The sequence below is a fragment of the Amphiprion ocellaris genome, chromosome 12 (assembly GCF_022539595.1).
Source record: "Amphiprion ocellaris isolate individual 3 ecotype Okinawa chromosome 12, ASM2253959v1, whole genome shotgun sequence".
Taxonomy (NCBI): Eukaryota; Metazoa; Chordata; class Actinopteri; family Pomacentridae; genus Amphiprion; species Amphiprion ocellaris.
Window position 1 is genome coordinate 22,978,307 of NC_072777.1, and position 26,147 is coordinate 23,004,453.

The following is a 26,147-nucleotide window of genomic DNA, read 5'->3' on the forward strand; positions in this document are numbered from 1 at the left end:
ATGAAGCTCTACCTTCTCAAACTTGAGCTTGACCGGTTTGGGGTTGGTTGCAGTCACCGCCTCAGCGATTTCGTTGCCGATCTTGAAGGCCTGCTCTTTGGTGGCTCCCTTCAGCAACACAAACATGCTGACAAACACACAAACACACACACACACAAAAGCTCATTACAAAGTCTGATCCAACAATCACTACTTAATGTCACTTTAGTTGGAAATTGGAAGTAAACACGGCTGATTTGTCAGTGGTTTAGTTTGTCAGAAAGCAAGCAAACTTCTAACATTTCAGACGACTGTTCAGCAGGTTATTAACTCTGGCATTGTTTTGTGGTTAGAGGTACAAGTTCCCATTTTGGTTCCACTGCAGGATCAGAAATGTCATCAAGAACTTCTCAAACATGCGTTATCACCACAGGACATTCCAGAATTTATGGTTTACCCCAAGCTCCCACATCTGTGTGCAGTCAGGGGAGTTTCACCTGTGTTTTCTGTCTTATGCATGTAATGACACACATGCTTCTATTCCTAATCTACACACTGTGGAAGGATTTCACTAGCATGCAACACCCAATTCATTGTTTCCGCATACCTGTACACTTTACCAATACACATTCTGAATGCAGATGCTGGATATCCACATGATTCCATTCATATTACAATATATACAGTAGAAAGGACACGGTCTGTTATGCACACAGTCGTGTTGGCCCTCATATCAAACACAGACAACCTCCTGTGGATGTTGTCACTTTGCTCCTTTTACAGGATTTAGCAGCTGGTTACAGAGTACGTGTTAGTGTGATTATTCCTGAGGTGTGTCGAACAGCACAAGGACTTCTGGAGATCTTCAAATTTCCTACTGTGTCACCTTCTGTTGCTGACGTTTCTTTTAGTTGCATGTACAAATCAAACACCTTCAAAGTCTTGCAGTGACTATTTCATTCTGGGATAGATGGATTATCAGGCGATATTTGGAATTTTTTTCAATTGACGGTATCGATATTTTTATTGACCAATTATTGGTAAAAATAAATGTGGTACTTCAGTTCTGATGCAGTCTCCTCTGTCTGTCATCGCTCTGTGGTCTCAGAAACATTTCTTAAGCAGAGACTCAAAAAAACTGAACAAGAAACACAAGTTGTTGCCACAAACCTGCAAATTAGCGACTCTCACAGTGGCTAAGGCTAAGCTAACGGCTAGCAGCTAAGTTAGAAGGAAGCTGAAAGATAATCCCGAAACAGAGTCTGGAAAACAATAATTGAGAATGCTGTAAGATATGGACCTTAATTTGAAATAAAAGTGACAGACAGTGAAAGATTAAAAATAGAAAAAAACAGCAAACATAACTGCAGGAGACAAACTGATCAATCTCAGTTGATTCCACATAAACAGAGAAGAGCATCCTAATTCATCCCTCATATTTCTGTTTTACATTTTCAGGTATAGTCACTCTTGTTAAAGACTGTGTGATGTAAATTTTATCATCCAAATCCAAAATTTGTGTCTGCACGGCAACTGTACTATTGTCTGTGAGTGCACTTGCAAGGGTGTATACACCAGGTTTTAGTGATCTGAAGTTCTTTTAAAGCTTCAAGTCTGTTTCTTTCAGCTTAGTGCCAGAATGTATCCTATGTAGAAAAGTGAAGCCTGAGAGTAAGACCTAACACGTGTCAAATGTGTGGACGCATTTCCCACTGAGACGCATTCTTCTGATGATAGTTTCCCTGCTGAAGTCATTTACTTTTGTTAGCTAAGTGCAAAAGAGACAAAAAGTTTATTCCTGCAGTTTAAAACTTCACAGCTCTTATTACTGAGACACTGCAGGAACAGAAACTCTCCGAATCGTTACCTGCCAAATACAGACACTGCGGCACCTCTGATACTGAGAATAATTAACGCCTCAGAGCTGGCTGTCAGAACCTCATGAATTGTAAACTGATTGTTGCAAATGTTCATGAGAACACAGCTCAGGTGCAATCAGAGACTCACACATCATCAGAATAAGGCAACACATCGCCAAAGCTGCCAGCTGTGTTAGCGCAAAGTGAGAGACAGTGAATTGAAATTAGGAATGTGTGCCAGTTGTGGCTTTAGGCTGACAGGAGTTCTAAGTCTATATCACTTGTAAACCTGCCTGAGCTGCTGCTGCTCTGACAACAGAACACTGACAGATTCAGAGTCTGATGCAGAGAAAAGTGTTATCATTGCTCACCTGTCGGTGTCTCCGTACACGACACGTGCTCCCCATTTCTTAGTGTCATTAACCAGCTTGATGGCTCTTTCCAGGGTCTCTCTGGCTTTGTGGACGATACTGTCCCCGACCTGGAAATTTGAAGGAGATCGGTGCAGTGAATTTGGGAAAAAAAAAAGTTTTACATAGATTAATTTAGCATTTTTTCCAGTTTAGTTCAGTCCAGATCATCTAAGATTGACAACAACACTAAATATATGATGTTTCATCCATCCTGCTTCTCCCAAAGACCAACAGATGGCTTCAAATATGGTCTTTTCCACATTCTATCTTAATGTTTTCCACTGAGGTTTAAAAGATGCCTTTAGTTTTGGCAGACTGAAAGCTCGCAGTGCAGACAGCTGATAGTAACTGTTCATGAGCTTACCTCCACGCTGGGCATCCGTCCAGAGTAGTTGGCGGCGGTGTAGCCGAAGGTGACGTTGGCGATGAGCTTGAGTCCGAGCTGTCGGGCGTCCAGCAGTTTCATCAGGGCTTTGTCCTGCTTGTAGGTTTTCATTGACTGCTTGACCATGATCCTCGTGCTGAGGATTTCCTCCAGCATGCTGGGCAGGACGCCTTTACGCACCGACGACTGAAAACAAACAACACGCAGGTACGTCAAAAACGGTCTTTCTGTCGAAAACATTTGCTCTCTTAAATGAGCTGATGCGGTCAAGTACAATAGTCGTCCTCCAAGGATCATATAGTGTTCAGTTTTTGTTGAAATTGTCTTGTAATTATTAAACTATGTAGCCACTTTGGAGGCTGTAGTTTGTGCTCCTGTTGACAACATAACCCAGCTGGATACTTTGGCTCTACATGTGCTCACTAGAAAACAACTAACAAACACAAACTGCCAGCAGAAAGCATTATGGGAGTTCAGCTTGTAAAGGAGCACCGTGACAAGGACTTATATGGGATGTATTGACTTCTGGTCAGCAAAGTGGGGATATTTTTTCTTTTTAACATTTTTTGTGCGACCACAGATGTAAGCAAACTGGCCACAGGTCTGTGCCAGTTTGTTGTAGAAATGCAATGACAATAAATATCCTTGATCCTTGTAATGTTAACTTCAAAGTTGCTGTGATCGATCAGGATCCCAATCTTTATATGCCACAAACCCTCACTCAAAGTATTGTTTCATTTCCATCTACTATAAGATGGTGACATATTAAATGTTTACTTTTTGTGTCATATGTACGAAGATAGTGTATTAGTTTAACACTTTCTAACAGACACTGGCCTGCTGGTCAGTCAGGACAAACCTTTGCTGTGATTTCAAGTATTATTCAAATCCACAAACAAAGGCATTGTGGTTTTTAACATAACACTACATTTCAATAAACCTGTTTATGTGAAATCCTGTTTTGGCAGGTACCAATATCTACATATTGCTGTCGGTAACATTTTTTTAAAATGACGCACAAGGCAGGTCTGTAAACCCCTAAATTCAAAGCTGCGTTCAATCACACGGTGCTCAGATGTTGTTGCTTTAGGTCAGACGGTCCATAATGGGTAACAGAACAGTGTACAGGTAATACACGGTTTACCTTGTAGGCTACTAATTCCCACTAACAGGACAGATCCACTCGTGTGCCATTCATCTCAGTATTTGGACAGCATTTTTCTTGTTACGGGCGGAAAAATATCCATAACCAGACAATACTGTTGAGTCACATGGGCATCTTTCTCTTCCCTTAACCCTAGTTTGATACTTTCTTGCTATGTTTTTGTTAAACTGTTTTGGTTTTATTATTTTTCATGTTGTTCCAACCATGTGAAGACACAGTTCAGTGTCATTCGTTGGACTCGGATGGGCACAAAAATGCAGGACAAATCCTGTCCCATTTTGATCAGTAAGACACAGTGCAAGGGTCACAGAGCTACTAAAGCTACTAAAGCTTAAAACAAGTTATTTTCCAAGTCCAACAAGTTGTTTCTTTTAACTTCTATTCCAACTGCTGATTTGAGGATGAAAATGGGAAATGCAGGTGGACTGAACACAGCTTTGGACGGAGAGTACATGTACAAGACATACAGAATATTTAATCTATATCAATTTATTATTTGTCTTGTTATATGTAAACATCACATATAACAAAGTGAAATCCTCTATGTTAAGGTGTTCAAATATTATACATACTGTAAAAAGTTGGTAAAATAACTATGGTGTAGATTATCGTGTTACTGCATCATTGACATGTTGAACACTGTCAGTTGAGTTTTAGTCTTTTATTAACCTCATGACACATGACTGAGCTGCAGCCGTGTGAGGGTTTGTTATGTAATCAGTCTACAGGACGACAGCCTGACAGAGTGAAGCAATCAGTGAATGAACGGAGGGATGGAGATCATGATGTGCATTAGAAGTGCTTGGCCATCGCAGCAGTTAATGAACATTAATGAAGCTGCGCTGCTGGACGACTCAGAGAGATGATCCATAACGCAACAGTGTGTTTTTTTTATTATTAGTTTTTTTCAGGATGACACCGAGTGCTGGTGTAATCTGGTAAGAGTGGAAGGTGAGTGGGTGTCGTACCTTGACGAAGGCGATGCCGTTGGGTGACACGGTGATGTCGTTGCGGAGCTGGTAGAGGAGCTCAGGAGGAACTCGCAGGGAGGTGCAGCCGAACTTAAACTCATCGGGCCTGAAACAGAGACACGGTGCGACTTATCAGCTGAGAAAAACAACTCTCAGCCTTTTTCAGTTCAAAGTAGCAACTAATAATCAATTATATGTTGTTTTTCCAACTAATAATTGGCCTGTTCAGCTCTGTATTCTTAAAATGCATTCAGTCTAAATGGTTAAAAGAAGACTGACTGGAACCCTCTGAAACATTAAAATCTGAAAGGTATGCTATCTTTAAAATATTGTCAAAATTTATCAGAGCCAGAAATTATAAAAACAGAAAGAATCGTCAAATTTTCAGCTTTCCCACGGTCATTAAACTACTCATCTGCAACTTATAATTCTGCTGGAAAACTGACCAAATTTAAGCTTAACATCATACTTCATCAAAATGTCAATATGTCAGTCCATTATAAAAATGCAGCAAAAAAAAAAAAAAAAAAATTTCAACACTTCTCAATGCAACCATAAAGACCTTATTGACTCAGCTGTGAGCAACAGTTACTTGAAGGAAGTTCAGTGACTTTTCCACTGAATTCTGTTGAACTACAGACTGTTTTTACACAGAGCAGAGAGAAGTAAGGAATAAATTTTAAAATGTTGGTAAAATATCTACAGTATTCAGTGTCACTTTTTCCTAATGGTGGTAACATCCGTGGGCACTTGTAATTTTTAAAAAATGTATATTTTTGTGAAATACACATACATATGATTTATGGCATTACTACTTTGTTAAAGAACACATTTTTCAGTTCTCTCTACTTCTTGCTATGACTGTTATGTTTCCATAGAGGTGCAGGATTTATAATTGCAGTGAAAAATGAACCCACAGTGAGTAAAAATGTGACAGAAACAAATTAGAAATTGCTTGGGGTTCAGAGTGTGAAATATAAGAAAATAGTGAAAAAAAATTGCCAATTTCCCAAAGTCCAAGTGGCGTCCTTAAATGTCAAGTTTGGTCTGATGTACAATTCAAAACCTAAAGGTGTGAGATTGCTATGAAATCTGATTTTTTTTTTTTAAAGGCAGCACATGGTCACATTGGAGAAGCTGCAGCTTAAATACTATCACTTTTCTAAATTGCTGCTGATGAATTCTCTCTGTTCTACGTAACTGATGAATTCACTGATACTTTAAATGCAAAAATCCTGCATTGGCCGCTAAAAGTCCTGAAGACAATATTACTGTATACACACAAGCTGAAAAGCAGATGTCAAGTATAATCGCAAAAATAACAAATGTAAAAAATAGCCTTTTATCTTTTAAAGACAGTTACTGAGGGAAAAACAGCTTGTTTCAACAGCTAACATTTCCATCCAGCCCCTGAGCTGATTTGCCACTTTCTACTCTGCTGAGAACGAGGAGCGTGAAGCCTGTGTATGTCTGCCAGGCACTCCTCTTTTTTATGTTACCTTGGAGTAGCAGACATATGCATGTTGGAAAGAAGTGTTCACGTCTCCTGCTGTTGCTATGCAACTACACTAATCCTGCTGAAAAACTGAAATAACTCCTAACTCGTGGAGCTTGCTGCCCTGAGCTGTGGACAACATGCAGAGCTCTCCGAGAGTTTGTTCCATTAAAAATAATGAGGGGAGGAAGGAGCTGCTGGAGGGAGACTTTCCTGGCAGACGTGCAACCTAAGCAGATTCGCTACATGCTTTCGGTGTGTGGGCCTGTCATGTCCTTACGTTCCCAGGCTGTCCACGTGGCCGAGGCAGGTGGAGAAGCAGTAGTTGTACGCGATGACGATGGAGGGGTAGAGCGACTGGAAGTCCAACACGACCACAGAGTTGCTGTAAAAGCGCGACTCGGGCTCCATGACCAGGGGGATGCACTGTGGTGCTCTCTGCTGGGCTCGCTGCTGTACGCTGGGGGTCACTGGGATGTAGTTGAGGGGTTTGGCCACGCGGAGCATCATGGACTCAACACGGTACTGAAGACAAAAGAATGACACAGAAAGAAGCTTTGAAAAATCTGTTAATTTCCTTTTTTCTTTCATATTTCTGCTTTTTCAGAGTCACATATGTCACACTGTCTTGCACAAATAAACAGTCTTGAGCTGCTGAGAGCACACAGACAGATGACAGACTCCAATGGTCAAAACTTAAAGTACAATAGTATGTTCCAATTGTGTGTACCAGCATGAAACGGTCTCTACTGTGTAAGGGCAGCTGTATTTAAAATAAAAAGAAAGGGTATGCCATTTGTAACACAACCAAAGTTTTGTTGTTTCTTCTTCTTCAAACATTTTCTCTACTTGGTTTCTACTCGGTTTATAAAAGCCATTCAGATAATGGCCTCAGACAACACCACAGTCTAGTTTATTCACTCCAAAGCAGTTAATGGAAACAAACTTAACCCATGCTTTCTTTTGCAACATTTTTAAAGTTTGCTTCAAATCAACATCACAATTAGATGGAAACGTGGCGATGGTGATTTGCTTGTGTACAAATGTTGATCAGTGCAGCTTTAAGTAGCCTTTACACAGTTCTGGAATATGACTTTAAGCTGGTTACTGGGACCTTTTCAATTCTCACTCATCAACTTTACCAGTGTGATGAAAAAGGTCATCAGAGTAACATCCGTATGTGTGGGCTAATCAGTGCGTCCAGCTGCCATATTTCCATTACTGAGGGAGCTTCAGGACTGAAATTTGGACTTGAAGTGTGTTTTTACCTGCGATCCTCGGGTCAGAACGTGGAAGAACTGAATCCCAAACAGTCTGGCGAGTTCGCTGGTTCTGCCAATGATGTCGTGCTGCTGCAGGAGCTGCATGGCGCCGCAGACTCGGCTCACGTAGTGGTCCACTAACTTCCACCTACAGTAACACACATCAGCACAATCATGTAACGCAGACCAGAAATTCAGGGTAAATCACATGAAAAAAAGAGATAAACAAGCAAGCAAACTTCTAATGGCTAAAATCACTTTTTAATGTATACGCAGCAAACCATTTATCTATGAGCCAATTCAGTCGACATTTCCAGTACATCTATTTTTATATATGACAAAAAAGGAGAGAAATACAGCAATTGTGGTTCAAGTAAAAATAGACAGAATGCGCTATATAATTTACCATCCCAAAGAGTCCCTATAATAATCGGTGTACTTGATTCTGATGAAGTGCGTTCGACACTGGCACAAACCTGTACAAGTCTGTGTTGTGGTCAAACCAGTCTGACAGCGTTCTGGAGCTGTACAGAGGGAAGCGCTGGTGGAGAACATGGAAGGCCACGTTCTCAAAACTGTAGTTGTTCAACGTCACCTGGAGGACAAAAGAAAAAACAAGCCTTTACTACCTTCTCCTAAAATTCACTCCTACATTTACAGAACTTTACTACAGTAATGCTGATCAAATTCAAAAGCTATGAAGTGGTCAACAGACTGAAAATAGCAATTTTACACTATAATGTATAAAAGCAAGTGGAGAATAGTGTGCAAAGTGTACAGCTGAAAAACTTTCCTTGTCTAAACCATACTGGTGATTTTTTTTATGCCAGTGGTTTTGCTTGTAACTGCATAAAATGAAAGTGTCTACTTGTGACCACTAATCACAGCTTACGGCCTTCTGGTGGGCGAGTTGTGAGCTGTCCCAACTGAGAGCATTTCGTTTCATATGAAAAATGTTTGATACCTGGAGGTCCATAAACCTAGCATAGTTTTGTGTATCAGAAACACAGAATATTTCCTTATTATCTTTTTTTTAATCATCTACAGACCCCTTAGGTTTCTTGGTAGAGACCCAAACCTTCAACTGGCAGCCACTTTCATGATATTCCTCAAGTCCCATGATTTTTGGGATTACAGGGTCAAAACTTAATGGCAAAATATTCCCTGGAAAGCTCATAAATTGCCTCTGAAAATAGTTTTCGCACAACACAGTTTTGTTGAGCTTTATATGGTGAGGGAATGCTGCTTCCACTGGCCACTGTGGGCCCCTGTTGTCTGCTTCACTGACAAGGAGGGAATCCCTGCATGTTCTCACTGAGAAAAACAGCATTTTTAATCAAAAAGCAACTGAGCTCACAGCCTAAAGCAGCAAAAACAGTTGGCACAGTGGAGCCAGCAGTGGAGAATGCCAGCTCAGAGTAAACCACTGAGTAAACAAAAATGTAAGAGATTATTATTGTTCATAGGCTAAAATGACGCTCCATATGAAAAAAAATCACGAGGCACAAATGCACTCTGCAGCAGGAAAGAAATGCAACAGTGATGAGATTCCCTCCTGAAAAATGAGAGCAGCAAGAGAAAGTAGGCCACAAGCTGAAATCCTGAGATCTGGCGGCTGACAGTGGAGTGTGTGGAGGTCACACCGGAACACCTGCCTCAGTTTTCATCACCCTCCAGAGGTTGAGTGTGATGCGTCCGATGATGTTAATCTCCGTCATGGTGTCAGCTCCATAGTCATCCCTCTCTGCAGCGAAGCGATTCTCTTTGGAGTCACCTGAGGACACGAAAGGAGCCAGACAGACAGCCAATTACAGAGGAGGGCAGCTGCCGGAGGCTCTCCATTCAAGCTCTCAGTGCACACACTCACAGGGAAACATCCCAACACATTCACACAGCGCTGCAAACACACACTCATTCACAGCTGCACAAACTGAGCCACATGTGTTTGCACTTACAGTACTGACAATGTGTACATGCATTGACACACACACACACACACACACACACACACACACACACACACACACACACACACACACACACACACACACACACACACACACACACACACACACACACACACACACACACACACACTCTTTGTATTGACCTGGGTTTAATGATTTTCCTCACAGGACTAGGCAAAACACTTTCTAGTAAAAAACATAAAAGTGCACACACACACACACCCTCAGTCTGATGGGACGCACTGACTATTATTAGCTACACTCTGACTGTCAGATTCAATAATCGGCAGCAAAATCCTGCAAATCCTGTGTAACATGTGGCTGCGCATCAATATTAAGTGCCGGCTTCAATTTATGGATTTACGTTGATGTGTCACAACCATGTTTAAAATGGGGGAAGTTAATAGCTGGCTACAAGCTGTGGTTTCCCAGTGAAATATGGCAGAGAGAGTCCTGCTGGCAACAAATAACTTTTTCGTCCGAATATTTTTAGATGTACACAGATCAGTTAGATATTGTAGTTATCTGGTCACATTAAGCACAAGAGGGGGCTCTGCTGGTTTATATTTAACTTGGACACCTCTACTTTTCAGGTCAGATGGAAAAAGCAGTCCACACCATAACTCAGCATATCCAGCTTGAAACTGCATCATACTAATGACAGTCTCAAAAACATAGATCCAGACTTTCAGTGCTTTATATGTGACAAACTTAAGGGATCAATCCTGTCAACTTGTGAAGTGGGTTTTTCTGGTTCAAATATGTACAGCTGAATTACTCCAATACTACAACTTGCTGTTGTGCAATGTACAGTAATTTTACAATGTTTGAGCAGAGTTCCGGGTGAGCGGGAGAGCCTGAGCTAGATAGATTTGCGAAGACAGAAGAGCAGCTGCTTTTTAGAAGAAGCAACAGTTTAGGGTTACATCTAGGCCATTTAAGGGAAAGAAAGGGCTATTTTCAGGGAACACTTCTACATGTTAATTTGACACACCGAGACAAGTTTTTAGGAATGTAATCACTGACCGGATCTATCTATGTTTATCTTCTGCACACAAACTCTTCTGAGAGATCAAAAAAGCTGAAGTCTCTGTTGTTGTTCCTGTTCATACCTGGCACTCGTGACAGCTGCTGACACAGGTCCACTCTGAGTGCTGCGGCCCGCTGGAGGAGGTAACCCCAGGAATGCATCTGCACCTCGTATCCCAACAGGATGTCTGGGTCAAACCTGACAGAACACGACCAAGGTAGTACAGACAGGCCATTTAAGAGCAATATATATATTCCCTCCACTTGTGGGAAATGAATGAAAGACAGCACAGAATCAGAATTGTGCTTCTGTGAGAACATGATATGCACAGACCTCCTAATGATGGTGATCAGCTCCTGAAACAGCATCTTCTCCTCAGTGGCATACGTGACCTGCAGGCCAGAGATGCCCGATCTGACCAGCAGTGGCGCTGTTTCTCTGCAACCTGCCGAAAGTATTTAAATGTATTCATCAGTCTAACTAAAAAAAGAAAAACAATCATTACTTGGCTCAAATTTTTACACAAAAATAACCTTTGAGTACTTTTTAAAAGAGGAAAATGCTGCAAGATGATGCTTGAAACTGAAATGCAAAGTACAACCGATATCTTCCTGCACTGTAAGTAAGTCAGACTTCACCTTGGCTACAACTTTGATGGTCTTTGTCCACGACGATGGCACCCGTCAACTGGGTGCTGTCTGCATCCGGCAGGGGAGCATCAGAACTGAGGCAGTAGAATAAGGCACATATAGGGTCGAACTCAGGGTCAGGTTCGAGGTCACGGCGGGTTCTCGCATGGAGCTCCATGCCCATCAGTGTTAGGTGCTGGACCTGAAAAATAAATCAAAAGCTATAATCTTTACGCTCAGATTTTGTAGTTTAGGTGTGTGTTAACTCAGGCACAAACTCATCTTTAAAAGAATCACATCAGGTCATCCTCCACCTATTAAATGATTTTCTTTCATCTCTGCACTCAAACAAATTCCAGACTTTCCCTATATCTTTTGCAACATACCCAGACTTTATTTATCTGATCAGATATTCAGTTGCAGAGATATTGGCTTAGCTTTGATCATTTCACCCCTTCCTAATGACTGCTTAATAATTTAGTGAACTAGTAAATGCATGTTTTTCTGATAAAGTCTCGCTTGATAAGAGCTCCATTAATGCCAGGTATATAAAATATAAATCCAGACAGACTGCAGGAGCTCATGTGGATGGGATTTAGTGGTGAAAATCATCCACTTAAACACAAGTAGCAGTTTTTAAGAGCTACTCGAGCAGCCAAGTCTGCTTCGTCTGAAACCTTGAATCCTGCCAAACTTTTGTCTCTAATATTTTCCCACATTCTCTGTCTTCTTCTCAGCTTTCCCTTCACTCCAAAATACAGGTGCAGCTGAGTGAAATCACAGTTTTTCCAGATGAAAAGGAATGCGGGGGATTTGGAAAGTCTTCCATAAGACTAACATAACAAGTCCTGAAGAAATTTTTGACCAGTGACTCAATCCGTAACAATTTTAAGATATAAAGCAGCTCATAGGTGTAACCATTTAGATGTTCTTACACATTTAACGCTCTGAATCCCAGAACTAGCTGGCAAGTTTGAAAGGCATGTTATCTTTTTAAAAATCACTCAAATGAAACCTATCAGATGCAGAAACTGTAAACACTGAAAAATCTGTCTGATTTTCAACTACCCAAAAGTCATTAAAGTAAGTGTCACATGCATTTCTGTTAAACGTAAGCAAAAGTAAACTGAAAGTCGCGGTATTTCATCAAAATCACTTCATTGTACATACATTTGTCAAAAAATAAACTGCTAGCAGAAAAGAGATTCTGAAAATGCCCAACATTAAAGTCATTTGTAACAAAGCTGCAACCAACAGTCAAGTGACAAAAATTCAGTGTCTGATTGGCTGAACTGCAGATTGTGTTTACACAGAACAGACTGGACACCAGTATCAATACAAATTTAAAAAGTTGGACAATATCTTTAGTATGTAGAGTCATAATTTTTTCCAGTGTTGATAAAACTTTTGGGTAATTGTAAAAATGTTGTACCTCTTCATTTCAAGTTTTCTGATTTTGACAAAAGTATAATTTAAAAAATCTAATTAACTTTTTTTATTGATCATTTATGGCATAGTAACTTTGTTTTATTGCACAACATGCATTTTTAATTTGTCTCTACTCTCAGTTATGGTTGTGCTGTTTCCATAGAGGTGCAGGACTATAAATTGCTGTGAAGAATGGGCCCACAGTGAGTAAAACTGACAGTGGGAAGAAACATCCAGAAACTGCCTGAGGTTCAGAGAAAAAAAAACTGATAATATTGAATGATGATCTGTGTATGCAAGAGAGAGATCTCAAGCTTGTACTGTTAAGTCCAGTTGATTCAGACTCTGGTTTGTGTTTTTCCTTGTTACAATTAGTTTCCATAGATTTGGACACAGCAAATATATTTGACTCTTTAAAAGAACAACTGGTCTCAACCAGAGTGTTTGTGGTGTGTCTTTGAGCCAAACCTGACATGAATACAGGGCATACTCTGCAAGATGTTTAGAAGATGATATTTTTCATATGTCTGTTTATTTTCTATACAGAGAGCGACATAAAACTGCAACTTGGAACTGAATGATATCTTGGGAGACAGGACTTTGTTCGGGACCAGATGCTTTTTTTCTTAGTTATACATTTTGAATGAATTGATTTCTTTTCTTTGTAAAAAGAAGCTGAACCAAGAGGAAACCACAGCAAGTCATCCAACACCTCATCACTGTTCTGGACCAGAACAAAGAAGCTCTGGGCTTGAAAACGCCCTGAGGTGCAGCTCACCTCATGCAGGGCTTTGGCATCCTGCAAGTTCTGCATGCTGACTTTGAAGCCGTACGAGTTGGCTATACTGGGCCCTTCAATCTGAGAGTTATCTTTCTTTGGCACATTCAAAGCAGCAAACTGGTTCTGTAAAAAAAAAAAAAAAAAAGAGCACATGAGAAATGTTGCACTCAGAAAGACAGCACAGACTCAATTTAAATTACTAGACTCAGAGGGAACAACAGTGTTACATGCAGAGGTCAAGACTGGGATTTTAAAGTTGGCTCCCTGGGCTTTGATGTGTTGAGACGTCTGAAAAACATCTCAAACACTTTTGCGCTCTGACCTTCATCTGTGTGGTCAGTAACACTCTTCTCAGGGGATCCGCCTGACTTCTCCTCCTCTGCTGGATTCTCTGAGAGGTGGGCTCTTCTGCAGTAAACAAAGTAGCAGTATGAATGTTAATAACAAGACAAGCATGGAATTAAATAAAGAAACTAGTCAGTTGTGACAAATCCTCGCTTACTCGTCAATCATTCAGATATTTTTAGCTGATGTTTAATCATCACAGATGACAGACAGAGATTAGTGCTGTTTTCTTACCCTTAGATATGGGCGTGCTGCACACTGGTTCCAGATCTTCCTTGCTTCTCCGTCGTCTCCTCAAGAAGGGGGTGCTGTGAAGAAGGTAAGGACTAGTCCGCTCCTCTTCCCTGTCACTGACATGTGGAAGTGAGGGACTGTGGCTCCCTCCTAGTCTCTCTAGGGAATCAGAGAATCGAGGGGATAGTGGTTCTGGAGAGTTTTCGCTCGGCCTGTTCTCGCTGAGACGGTCTGACCCTGAGGGGCTCAGCTGACAGTTCTGCTGCCATGGAGGCAGCTCTGGGGAATCTGGAGAGGTGATTTTATCATCATCATCATCTTTTTCTTTTTCCTCCTGCTCAAGACCTACATTGCCTTCATCTGAAACTGGACTCGTTTCCGTGGATTTACATTGTGAACCTGAATTCACCAGAGGAGATATGATTAAGGACAGGTTCCGTTTCTTTCTCCTTTGGGCCCTGATACTGGAAAGGTTCCCACACAGCTCAACCTTCACTGTCTGGCAGCTGGAAGCAGCTGGTTGCTCAGCTCTCTCCGAGTTCCCCTCCTCCACATCCAGCCCAGCCCTCCCCTTCGCCTCTCTCCTCCCTTTCTGTAAACTCTCGTACTGTTTCCTGGCTTCCAGCCACAGCTGCACACGCTCGCGGCTTGGTGGGTTCTTGCAGGGCAGCAGGACGACCTTCTTGTCAGTGGCTGAGGATGGGTCAACCTCTGCTGGTTCTTTAATCATCTCTGGGGCCTCGGCTCCCTGGGAACATGAGGTAATTGTGGTGGCTGGATGCGTCATGGCTGAGAAGGCCGTCTTCCAGAAATGGAGGCCCTCCAAAGACAAGTCTCCACTGAACTCTGTGAGTTCCTTAGTTAGTCTGGTGCCCACCGTTAGCTTACGGCCACCAACCTCCCTGAAGAAAAGACGGGAGGATGTGATTAGTTCACCTATTTACATTTTATAAATTACTATAATTCATCACAGCAGTAGAGATGGAAAATTATGAAAATGGTGTAATGAATGACCTGGACCATATTAGTTAAATAAAGCCCTGCAGACCAGTACTGGACTTCTTTGGATTTTTGAGGATATCTGAGTTTAAAAAATAATGTCAACAATTCCATCTGGAGCTTAACAAACAAAAAATCTGTTTACTTTTAATATTACTCGCTGCCAAAATGCAGAGTGAGTGTCTGTGAGGTCTAACAATCATGTTAATGCAATTCCTTCCTCACTGGATAGTTTTAAATTAGACACCCATGTTCATTAGCTACTGTCTTCTTCTTCCCTTTTCTTGTTGCTATGTTTGTCAACATGCTTTCACCGCCAACTGTATATCAGAAGAATAGAATGATCCCTACTGTAGGCATGGCTTATTGTACCACCTGCACATTTGTGCATAATAAAGCCAAAGTGGGGAATCGCTTTTAAAGACATCGCTCCTTGACACTAAACTCTACAGGTGATTTTAGAGATTGCTCCGGGGTGGTGAGGCCTAACTACCAGTTTACTTAACTGCAGACATGAATGCATTCTGTCTACATGAAGCTAAAATCAGCCATTATCAAATATTCGAAGGAGTTGGATTCCATTTCTTTTATAGAAACCTCTTTATTCTATGTACATTCAATCCACAAACAGGCTAGCTGCATGAACGATAATGTCAAAAAATCATTGTTATTGTGGCTTGTGTATAGTCTTACATTGGTTTCCCTGGAACATCAGAGGGATCGCTACAGAAGGGCTCCTGGAACGTGGCCTCCGACATCTCCAGGTCCAGCAGGGTGCTGAGGATCTCCTCCCGGCTTGGAGGGGACATGAGGGGCTTCAGGATGTGAGCTCCACCTCCTGTCCCCCGCTGCAATTGGCTTGCCCTCACCTGTGATAATGAGCTGATGGAGCGTGGAGAGCTACTGGGTGTGGTGGATGTTAGCCCATCAATGCCCTCCATAAGCTCACCTGTGGGCGAACCCTCGTGGTCGACAAATGACGCAGAGCTTAGAGACAGCGGGAGGACGGGGTCAAAAACTGAGAAGAGCAACTCTTTTCTCTCACAGTGAAAGTCCTGAAAGGGGCTGAGGCTGTGGGCTTTACCTAAAGAGAAGTCCCACTCTCTGCCCTTGATTTTGTCAGAGTCAAGCAATGCAAGGTTTGATACAGACTCCCCGTTCTCTGGCCTATCAAAGAGTTCAGGGCTGACAGATCTTACTTTGTGGGAGTCAGATCCTCTTTGAAGATCCTCAACAGAGCTAACCAGCCTATCAAGTTTCTTTTCGAAGCCCAGTGCCTGAGCAGACACAGCCTCCTGGCTAATATCACTCAGGAACTTAACAGGTAGGTTTTTATCAGTCAGGACAAACTGACTGCCGCTGTATGGACTGGAGAATTCTGTCTGATCAATTGCATTTATATCGAAGGTGTAGTTGTGTGGGAGCTCTGGTGACAAGCTGTCCTCCATGAAGCAGCTGTCCAGTCCTGGTTCTGATAGGAAGAGGGGGCAGTCGTCTGACATGTTGCCCTCCTGCTTCACTGATAGATTAGGCTGAGTGCTGCTCATCTTGCCCTTCTTTGCTCTGGGTTTTTTGTCCTTGGGAGTGTTTGACTTTGGGGCTCTGGGTTTCCGAGGAGCAGTGGAGGGGGCTCTTCTGGATTTAGCAGGTTTAGCTGTAGGACTTAGTAGTGCTGCTGCCTGAGCGATAGCAGTCGAGTGGCTGTCTGTGCCAACAACCTGTATGGGAAGAGCCTGACCCTGCTGCCTCTTCTGGAGAAGCTGCTTCAGGACGGCCAAGCCAGAAGGGGTCTCTGAGAGAGTGGGTATCTCCCCATTCTTCGGGACTGAGTGTGGGGTGACAGCTGGCTGAGCGTCTTTACTTTGTTCCTGTGAAGGTCGAACAGTCGCTGGAGGTGGAGGAGCCACTACTTCCTCCTGTGAAGCTTCTACCTTTACCGCAGTGGTCTGGCAAGCTTGCTGCTTCATCTGAGCTGGTGCTAAAATGCTTTGGTTGACCTCCATAATAGAAGTCTCACAGTCCTCAACCTTTGGTTCTATAAACTGGGCTGCTGAGTTAGATTCTGGTGCAGATGGAGTCTGGGACTGGCTGTTGCTATCTGTGCTCATGGGCTGTTGAAATGGAGGGACCTCCTGAAAGGAATTCTCTGAGTTAGGGGACTCATTGTCTGGGAAAAGTAGTCGGGAGTTGTTATTACTTAAGTCTTGGTTTTTTGGTTCTTCAACTTTCTTTTTACGAGATCTTCTAGGTCTCGTGGTGGTTGCAGAACTGCTGAAGGTACCTTCAGCTGAAACTTCAGCCAGACCTTCAGCTTTCTTCCTCTGCCTTGCAGCAGCACTACTTTGTTTTGTTTTCTCTTTTTTGGCCTCTTCTGGCTCTGGAGGCTTAATAGCGGACTTGTTTACTTTCCGTTTACTATAGGTGGATTTCTTAGGTTTGGCAGTTTGACACTTACTTTGCGCTCCTTTGGTTGAAGTCACTGTGTTTGGTTTTTGAAAAGCAGAACTAAGACATGGGTCACTAAGAGGATTTATGAGCTGTTCTGAACTTGTGGCGTCCATCAGAGGGTCACTTGGGGACCAACAACGCGGAGGTGTTGAGTCTGTAGGGGTCGGAGACCTATCAGAGAGGTAGCCCAACTCTACCATTACATCTGTATACTCAATGTCATGATCTTCTGCTAACTCACAGTAACAGGGTCGAGGGGGTGGTAGAGAGGGCAGGTTTAGGCCTCTTTGACAGCCTTTAGTCCTTCTGACTCTTTCGCCCTGTTTGATCCGGGGTTTGGATGAGTTGTTGACCATTTTCTTATTTGCAGAGTTGACCTTTGCCTTTCTTTTGGGGTGTTTTTTGGCCTTTGGCTCAGTGATGGGAAACTTGACAGCAGTGGATTCTGGCACTTTGGGCCAGAACTCCTTGAGAGGAGCCAGTTTGTTGTATTGCTCTAGCTTTTCTGGTGTCAAAACTACCAGCTGCTCCTCCACATTCACTTTGGACATCTTCACCAGCATGTTTTTCTGTCCTTTGAACCTGTTGATAATAATGTACTTGATGATGATCGGAGGCTCCTTCTTGCGTCTTTTCTGGTATTTTGGCTCCTGCCCAGTCAAGACGTTGCTGTCCTTGAGTCGTTCTTTAGCAGAGGCTGAGTTTTTAGAACGAGTGACAGCTGAGTGTTCTCCATCCTCACCATCATAGTTCATCTTCCGTTTGGCCCTCAAGGTGTATTTACTCCCAGGCAGCGCTGATGGTTTCGTACAAGTGACTTCAGCAGATAAGTCTTGTGTTGGGCTTAATCTGTCCTCTACTGAGTCTTTAGTTTCTTCAGGAAAAGAGGGCTCGGAGGTGGACAAAATGGGCTCTGAAAGTGATTCTGTCTGTTCATTTACAGACCTCTCCTCACTTTCCAACTCCTCTTTTACAATTGGCTCATCTGTAATTGCCTCAGCCTCTTCCAATGGTTGATCCTCTGAAACTGGCATCTCCGTGTCCGCAGTCACTGGACCAGGAGGCGTGACTGAGAGGAGGCCAGTGCTAACTTGGCTGTCAGAGGTGGGGCTTTGAACTATCTTTAATTTGTTTCTACATCCTGCCATCCCCAACCTTTTTCTGTTCACCTTTATTTTAGACCTGCGAGGCTGCACCTGTTCAAGCTTGCTGCAGCTATCGGTTGGCTTTTTGTTTCCAGCTTTCTTCCTGCTGAGGCAGTTTGACAGAATGACGCTGGGGAAGAACTTGTAATGTGCCTCTTGCTGAGCCACAATAGTTCTCTCAGTCTTATTTTCCTGATAGTCTTCATACCTGATTTTGAGTTCGCCAACATCTCCCTCCTCGCTGTCCTGGCCCATTTCTTCCTCTTGAGGATCAAGAAATTCATCTTCCTTCATGGGTGAGGGTGGCGAGGTGATGTTCCTCAGGATGGGGCTTTTGCTGTCCTTTGTGCTCAGTTCCAGCTCCGTCTTAGCTGAGCAGTTTCTCAGCTCTGAGTAACAGAGAGAGAAGGTCCTGTGGTTCTGAAGAATAGACAGACAGTTTGTTTCTACATTCTTTATGCTGCCGTACTTCTTCCTGTTCTTCATGACTTTTCCATTACCGAACGGGAAACTTTCTAGTTCCGTCTTATCCAAAGCTATCGAGGTTTTCTTGTCGTAGGTGTACAAAGGTCGTATGTCCTCTTTGTCCACGCAGATAGGAGATGCCTCAGGGTGATTGGCTATTTTACAGGGGATTGGGTGCTTGACTGGCAGGATGTAGGGGATTTCTTTATTAACCTTGAACCCTGTTGAACATTCACTGCTGCTGTCCTGGCTGCTTTTCAACTGAAAGTGCTTGTCAAGTTGTTGCTCCGAGTCCAACACATGAACTGGTCTGTGCTCGGGATGTTTGCACTCCATAAGGATCTTAGCTGAAGAAGGTGACTCCAGGTGGACTGTCTCCACAGGGAAGGGATTTCTTTTCCCGAGCATCTTTTCTGTGACTATGAGGGAAGACTGGGTCATGGAGCCACTGTCCGTTAAAGATGAATCTATGGGTATAACAGAAAAGAAGAAAAGGGAGCTCAGTAAGTGTTCACAGCTGCAAGAAACACATCAATCACACTATATTTGTGTAGCAGCATTTATGCAAACTGACACAAGTCAAAGTGTTTTACAGGTGAATGACAAGCTGACAATAAGGCAGCTCTAACGTAAACAGCAAAACTAAATTAAAGCAGAAAGGATTTGAGTTAAAAAAGAAAACACTTGAGACTAAGGACCACAAAAAACAAAAACAGTGAACATGTAATAACAAAACCAATATAAATTTTTTTTCAACTAAAGTAATTAAAAAACAAATTAGATAAGACCTGATAATCACTACCTTAAAAGGAACCATCTCAACAACTATTTGAACTGCAAAGCTTTGCCGTGACAATTCCCATTGCCAGTTCCCAATCCTGACATTTTAAACAGCAGTCCTCTTCTATTCTTGTCTTTTATCTCTGATCATAAGCATTGTCCCTCATTCTTTGTGTCTCTTCCTAATGTACTTGTTATGATTTTGGTTCAGGTGAGATAATAACATAATCTGACACTGGAAAATACTTATGAGTGGAGGGATAAATGACATCTCATATAGAGCCACACAGGTAACTGATAATAAAAGCCAAACTTTGTGTACAAAAGCATAAAGTTATATAATTCTGCAGAGTCATCAGCGTATAATTGTAGCAGCCCTATGTGAGTAAAATTCAAATTATTTATAATATGCATATATAAAACTTGTGACTAATATGGCTTGCAGGCCTGAACTCACTGCAGCAGTCAATTTTTTCTGCAAATGTGCCTTTTTTGTAAGTGCAAATAGTTGGCTGTATGGTAATAAAAGAAGCAGTGCAGATGCACACACATCAAATATGTCCGCAAGACTACTAAACTAGCACTGATGAAGAAAAGGTAATGGAAGCACCCTGAGAGTGAGAAATGTGCTTAGATTTTTATCTAATTATTTACTGTAAATTTAAATATATTTATTCTTTGAGTCTATAAGACACTTTGACTGGTTATACCGTTGCTGTGGTAGCTACCTCTTTGATATCTCTGCATGTTACTAGCAATTGAAATTAAAGCCAACATTGTAAAGTTAAAAACTGTAGTTCCCAAACTTCATAGGAGAAATAAACATTTCTACAGCCTGATACCAAAAACAGTTTAGGTCTCTATAGCCAATTGTCCCATTAATGGCAACTGGGGATGAGTTTTTACACAACTCTCCCATGTGAATAGTATTGAGGGTTAAAATTATGCATAATAAAGGCAGAAGCTGCTTTGAGTGACGGGTAGCTCCCATCATAGGACAGTGTATGGCACAAAGACCTTTGCATGGCCCATCTCAGCTCCATCTCTTTTCTCATTTTTGGATTAGCCTGAAATTAGGAGCAGTCAGGTACTGGTATGACAGTGATGGTCATAGCAACCACACTGACCTTCAAAACTGCTGCTGAGAAAATTAATGGGTTACGTCATAAAAAGTTTGTCCATTTTTTATTTACACTCAGTGGTTATTGGCTTCTGCATCCAAAGCTGCAAATTCACGGGGCAAATTCCCTTCTGGTACTGCATGACTTTTCAAATGATTATAATATGATTTTATGATGACTGTTTGATCTGTAAGATGCTTTGCTTTATCTGGAATTCAATTTGCTGAATTAAGCAAATTCCCATCATTGTACTTCTCTTTATATGTTTCATTTATCCAGTTTCACTACTGATTTTTCAGAAAATGTAATGTATTGTCAGTTGTACTGATATCACAAAATACAATTACATTCACTGTATACACACACACAAAAAAAAAAATGATACAATTTTTTCAATATATTTAGGTTGAAAGGCAGATTAAAAGGAAGATATCGAGAATTTGGGAGGCATTGGTCTCAAATGAGGGTCAATAGCATAATCAGTATAACAGTATGACATAATGTGATAAAATAACAACAACATAACACGCTTTATGTAGTTACATGTTAAGAAAAGAGTGGTAAAAATCGAAATTATACTGTAGAACAGTGTGGATGGCACATTCACAAATACTCGGGCACACTCATGATGTGAACTGAACAGTGTAATAAGCTCTTAACTTCCATTAAGTGTGAAAATGTACCTTCACATCTCTAAAGACTATTAAGAGTTAATTGGTAATCACTTCCACTCCAGGGAATCAATTATGATCCTGAAGCCCGCCACTATTATAAATTGCGTCTCTCTTATTAAAAAAAACAGGTGTGAACCCAACTTTTTATTCCAGAGCTGCTACCAGATCCATGTTCTGATATCCTTGATTGGACATGAATCAGTAGGGGGACGTGAGATGGGTGTCAAAGCAAACTGACATTTCAGTGCTGTCCTGAGTACATCTCAGCGTAAGATCACTCACCGCTGCTCTCGTCTGCTGCCCCATCGAACTGGGGGATGGACAGGTTGGCGAACAGAGAGCTGTTCCCGCTCCACTCCATGTCTTCGTCACAGGACTCCTGCTGCTCGTCACTGAAGCTGTCCTCAGCCTCCTTCACACCGGGCCTGGGCACACAGACAGGACGAAGATTAAACAACGCACAGGCATAGCTCAGTGTGGACGACGATCATCTGATCGCTCAGTGAACGGCGGCTCGTGTTTGTATTTAAGATGGGGAGCAAAGACACAATGGTGAAGCTCACATATTTAATTTATCTTCATGTTTACATTGCATTATCTCTTCTTAAACTGGGCAAACAATACATTGATTAGGCCAGATTGAAAATCCAAATTTCCATCACATCTAGTGCTGGACATTGTTTTCATTTTTTGACATTGCTGCCAATATTATACCTACAATCTGATACTGAAACAATCCTTTTAAAAGCAGGAAGACAAGTTCTCTTTCATTTAATTAAACACTTAAAATATTTCGAAAGTGTAAACTCAAACTACACAAGACTACTGACAAAAAAAATCTAATTACAGGAGTCAACAAGCTTGCAAATCTAACCTGACATTCAACTTTACCTTTCAGTCTTGAAAATCTGTGTCCCAGTTGGTGCCAAAAAAGCACTGAAGTTTGATATATTTGTTTTCATTTGTTTTTAATGATACCGTAAAAGCGCTGAGCAACAATAAACTGGGTAGAACAAAGAGCTCGCTCAAAGTTCCCAAAAGTACCAGGGACAAACTTGCCTGGGTGGGGAGGAGCTCTCCGGAGGCTCATTGTCCCACCGCTGTGACATTACTACGCTGAGCTCTGCCTCCTCCTTGTCCAGCTCTGGCCCTGCTTCCTCCTCATCGCTGTTGTAGTGGTAACTCCTGGCACCAGACAGGGAGCGTGACTGGGAATTCTGCCGGACGGGGGTCCTGCAGAAACCATCGTCCTCCAGGCCTGCCAGCAAATCGATGATGGCTTGGTCTTGGCTGCTGTCTGCACAGACGACACAAACAAAGCATTTAAAAGGCATTGCATCAAATCATCCGCAAGTAACAACTTCACCAACAGCTTCATCTGAGTCCAGACGTTTTATCTTCTGTGAAAATGGTGGGATGATGTACAAATGGTTGTAATTCATACATGTTTAATGCAATATTTTTGTTAAACCCCTTGCATTAAAGCTGAAAGTCTACACTTCGATCACTTCTTGACAGCTTCATTACAAGGTCGCATTGTTAAGGCTTAATTTTTGCTATCTAGAAGTATCACAACACTTGCACAAGCAGCCTTTGTGCAGTTGTCAATTTTCTCCCTGTTTGTAAGAATTCAGTTCTGTGAAATGGAGTACTTAAAAGGAAAGAAAACTACTTGCTACATAGAACAAGGAGCTAAAGCTACAAGATGAAGACAAATTCTAACAATGCAATGCTATTGACGAATTCCATGGCTTTTGGCATCATTCAGAATTCAATGCATTTACTTTGAGAAGGAGATTTCCTGCAAAACTTTAACAATTCAAATTTCCAATTAATTTTATCTATATAGCGCCAATTCACAGCATATGCCATCTCATAGCACTTCACAGAGTAAGGTGAAGACCTTACAAATTTTAAACAGAGAACAGAGAACTCACTAATCCAAAGGTGTTTTTGGATTCCCTATGAGCAAGAAGTCAGTGATGGTAGGAAGGAACCAAAAGATAAATAAACCTTTACACTGATCATCCAAGAAATGGAAGTGACAAAAAATGCTCTATATGTTAGAGTTGCTAACCTTCAAATAAATATATTGTAACAACTAATAAAACTGAACTTTTTATTGCATTTTGAAGGAAGGATCAGCTAACACAGGTGTGGTGGTGCAGTTTTCTACTGTACTGCACTGACATAGAATCAGAGTCTACATTGAAGAGTCATCAGGAAAAAACACCAACCTGATGTAACCTAATGGCTAAAGTGAACTTGTGAAGGCTGTAAAGCAACATCTGGACAAGACATAGGTTCTAGAAACAAGTGCTGTGGACAGGTGAAGCTTAAATTGATGAGGAAAAAACATGAATGATGACAAGTGCACATTGCCAGGTATAAAGCAGTGTTTCGAGGAATAACTGCATGTTTCGAGGAAAGACTGGATCCCATAGAATATTCAAGAGGTTAATATATCATCAGTCAAGAAAGTGACACTGAACAAAGGCTGAATTTCATAACAGGACAAAGATCCAAAAGAGACCCAAAAATCTATCATGAACAACTTCTGGAAACACAAGCTAAAGCTTCTGGAAGGATCCTCAAAGGCTCCTGACCTGAACATCACCGAAAATCTTAAACAGGCTGCGAGCGCAAGACAGACTCAAATGATCTACAAGCAGAAAAAAAGATGTATTAATAAAAGAAGAACAAAAAAGTCTTAGGTTTATGGAGGATGTTAAAAGAGCAGGCATCAAAGTGAACAGACCCCAGCTGTGTGATAACATTTTGTAAAGTGGCAGCCGTACCTAGCAGGGCCGAGTGGCTGGACGTCTGGGAGAGTGGGAGGAAGGTCTGACTGTTCTCCAGGAGACTGAGGATGGCCTCTTCATCAACTACAGCCTCCTCAGGGACTTTACCACTGCTCCTCACAGAGTCTGCAGACAGGAGAAAAATAGAGGCAAAACTACTGTTTCGTATTTCTGAAATGTCTCACTTTGCTGACTGAGATAACTTTAAAAAAAAGAGGTTCAGCATTAGGTCAATGTGTGTGTGACATTGCTGTGTTTTGCAGTTTCTATGCTCCTCCAGGAGGCTTGGCGGAGAAAGCGTCTGCAGATTAGACTAATGCTAATCACACTGTGTCACAATTTCAGCCTCTGACTTGGTGAAAACGATAGATAGGCGGAAACAAATGTCACTTTCACCAACTGCCTCTACTGCTGAACACACAGGTTGAAACAAATGCACTTCAATGGCAGGTCCAATTAAGAACTGGTGTAATTATATGCTAACATTTTGACATATCACAGAGAAAGAAAAAGGAAAGATATACAGAGGGGAGGACACATAGTACAGACATAAGTGGGATTCTGACAAATCTAAATCTGAACATTAATTTGGTTTTGAATCATGTCAATGTGACTCTTATTCTGCAGCAAAACAACCTATGATGTACAATCTCTCTAAATGATAAGAAGCAACAAACAGCTTTATAACTTGTCATTGCTCCAGAATTATTGCCAGTATTTTTTCTTACTTTTCTATTCTAGTCTTACGTTAGCGTACTTACTTATTATGTTTTACAATGTATTATACTTAAATCTTATTGCTTCTCTATTAGGCACTGCATTTATTCCACTATTATGTATTTTTTCTGATCAAATTCTAGCGTAAAAAATTTCTTTCAAATTAATAAAGTTCTATCTTATGAGATAATATAATATACGACCCAGCCCTGTCGTGCTGCTTGGTGAAATCTGACTCTGAACCATCAATCAGTTCTTACAAGAGAAGCCTGTGAGATGTGGTTGCAGGAGTGTAAATTCACCATAAGTTTGTTTAACTTATAACGACTGAGAAGTCATTTTGTCATGATAAATATATAAGATAACTTTATCATCAGTGAGTGCACTTTCTGGGATACTCCAATAGTGAAGCTCCCTGCATATTTGCTCACCTGGATGAGAGTTTCTGTGCACCTCCACAGTGTTAGCAGGAGTACATGGAAGTCCATCTCGGGCCATGGGGTCACAAAGGGTAAAGTCATTGAAACCCTCTTGGTCCTGCCCATCGCTCATAGACAAATCTTGTGACCTGAGTAGAGAAAGACTGAAATTAAGACTATTTACACTCTGTAGTAGGTGTAGATTCTTAGGCATCCAGGTCATTGTAATCTTAAGAGCTTAAATAAAAAGCAACTGAACTGTTCTTTAAAGTTCATGAAGATGTTTCACTGCTCATCCAAGAGGGGCCATTCCATCTGAAACCATCAAATGTCTGCTCAGTTATCTTTTTTTCTAAAAACTGGCCATCAATCCACTTTAAGCACATTGAAATTTGAGGCTATACTGAGATATTGTCTCAGGAACTGAACTTGGAAAATGAAAATAATGTCCATATTAAAAAAGTATTCCCTAAGTTACATTTCAAGAAATATTTTTAAACTCTTCAACTCTGCTTGAAATAAACAATCCAGTAAAAGTTTTGTGGTACAGCTTGTCATACCTGTTTACTATATATATATATATGTATGTATGTATGTATGTATGTATGTATGTATGTATGTATGTATGTATGTAT

The 26,147-nt window shown here is 41.5% G+C and overlaps 1 protein-coding gene across 1 annotated transcript in view; it reads right to left on the reverse strand.

Annotated features, from left to right (window-relative positions):
* rev3l (REV3 like, DNA directed polymerase zeta catalytic subunit) overlaps window positions 1-26,147 on the reverse strand; it is a 91,595-nt gene that overhangs the window by 7,369 nt on the left and 58,079 nt on the right. Inside the window, exons 9-27 of the mRNA XM_023262369.3 lie at window positions 25,525-25,661; window positions 24,374-24,502; window positions 22,635-22,872; window positions 21,858-22,000; window positions 15,636-19,467; window positions 13,944-14,845; window positions 13,687-13,772; window positions 13,362-13,487; window positions 11,165-11,357; window positions 10,860-10,971; window positions 10,609-10,724; window positions 9,185-9,303; window positions 8,006-8,124; window positions 7,536-7,677; window positions 6,548-6,792; window positions 4,770-4,878; window positions 2,616-2,822; window positions 2,210-2,319; window positions 13-127 (exon numbers count right to left, since the gene is read on the reverse strand). Of these exons, the coding sequence (XP_023118137.2) occupies window positions 13-127; window positions 2,210-2,319; window positions 2,616-2,822; window positions 4,770-4,878; window positions 6,548-6,792; window positions 7,536-7,677; window positions 8,006-8,124; window positions 9,185-9,303; window positions 10,609-10,724; window positions 10,860-10,971; window positions 11,165-11,357; window positions 13,362-13,487; window positions 13,687-13,772; window positions 13,944-14,845; window positions 15,636-19,467; window positions 21,858-22,000; window positions 22,635-22,872; window positions 24,374-24,502; window positions 25,525-25,661 (7,180 nt within the window). The remainder of the gene's footprint in view (window positions 1-12; window positions 128-2,209; window positions 2,320-2,615; window positions 2,823-4,769; window positions 4,879-6,547; window positions 6,793-7,535; window positions 7,678-8,005; window positions 8,125-9,184; window positions 9,304-10,608; window positions 10,725-10,859; window positions 10,972-11,164; window positions 11,358-13,361; window positions 13,488-13,686; window positions 13,773-13,943; window positions 14,846-15,635; window positions 19,468-21,857; window positions 22,001-22,634; window positions 22,873-24,373; window positions 24,503-25,524; window positions 25,662-26,147) is intronic.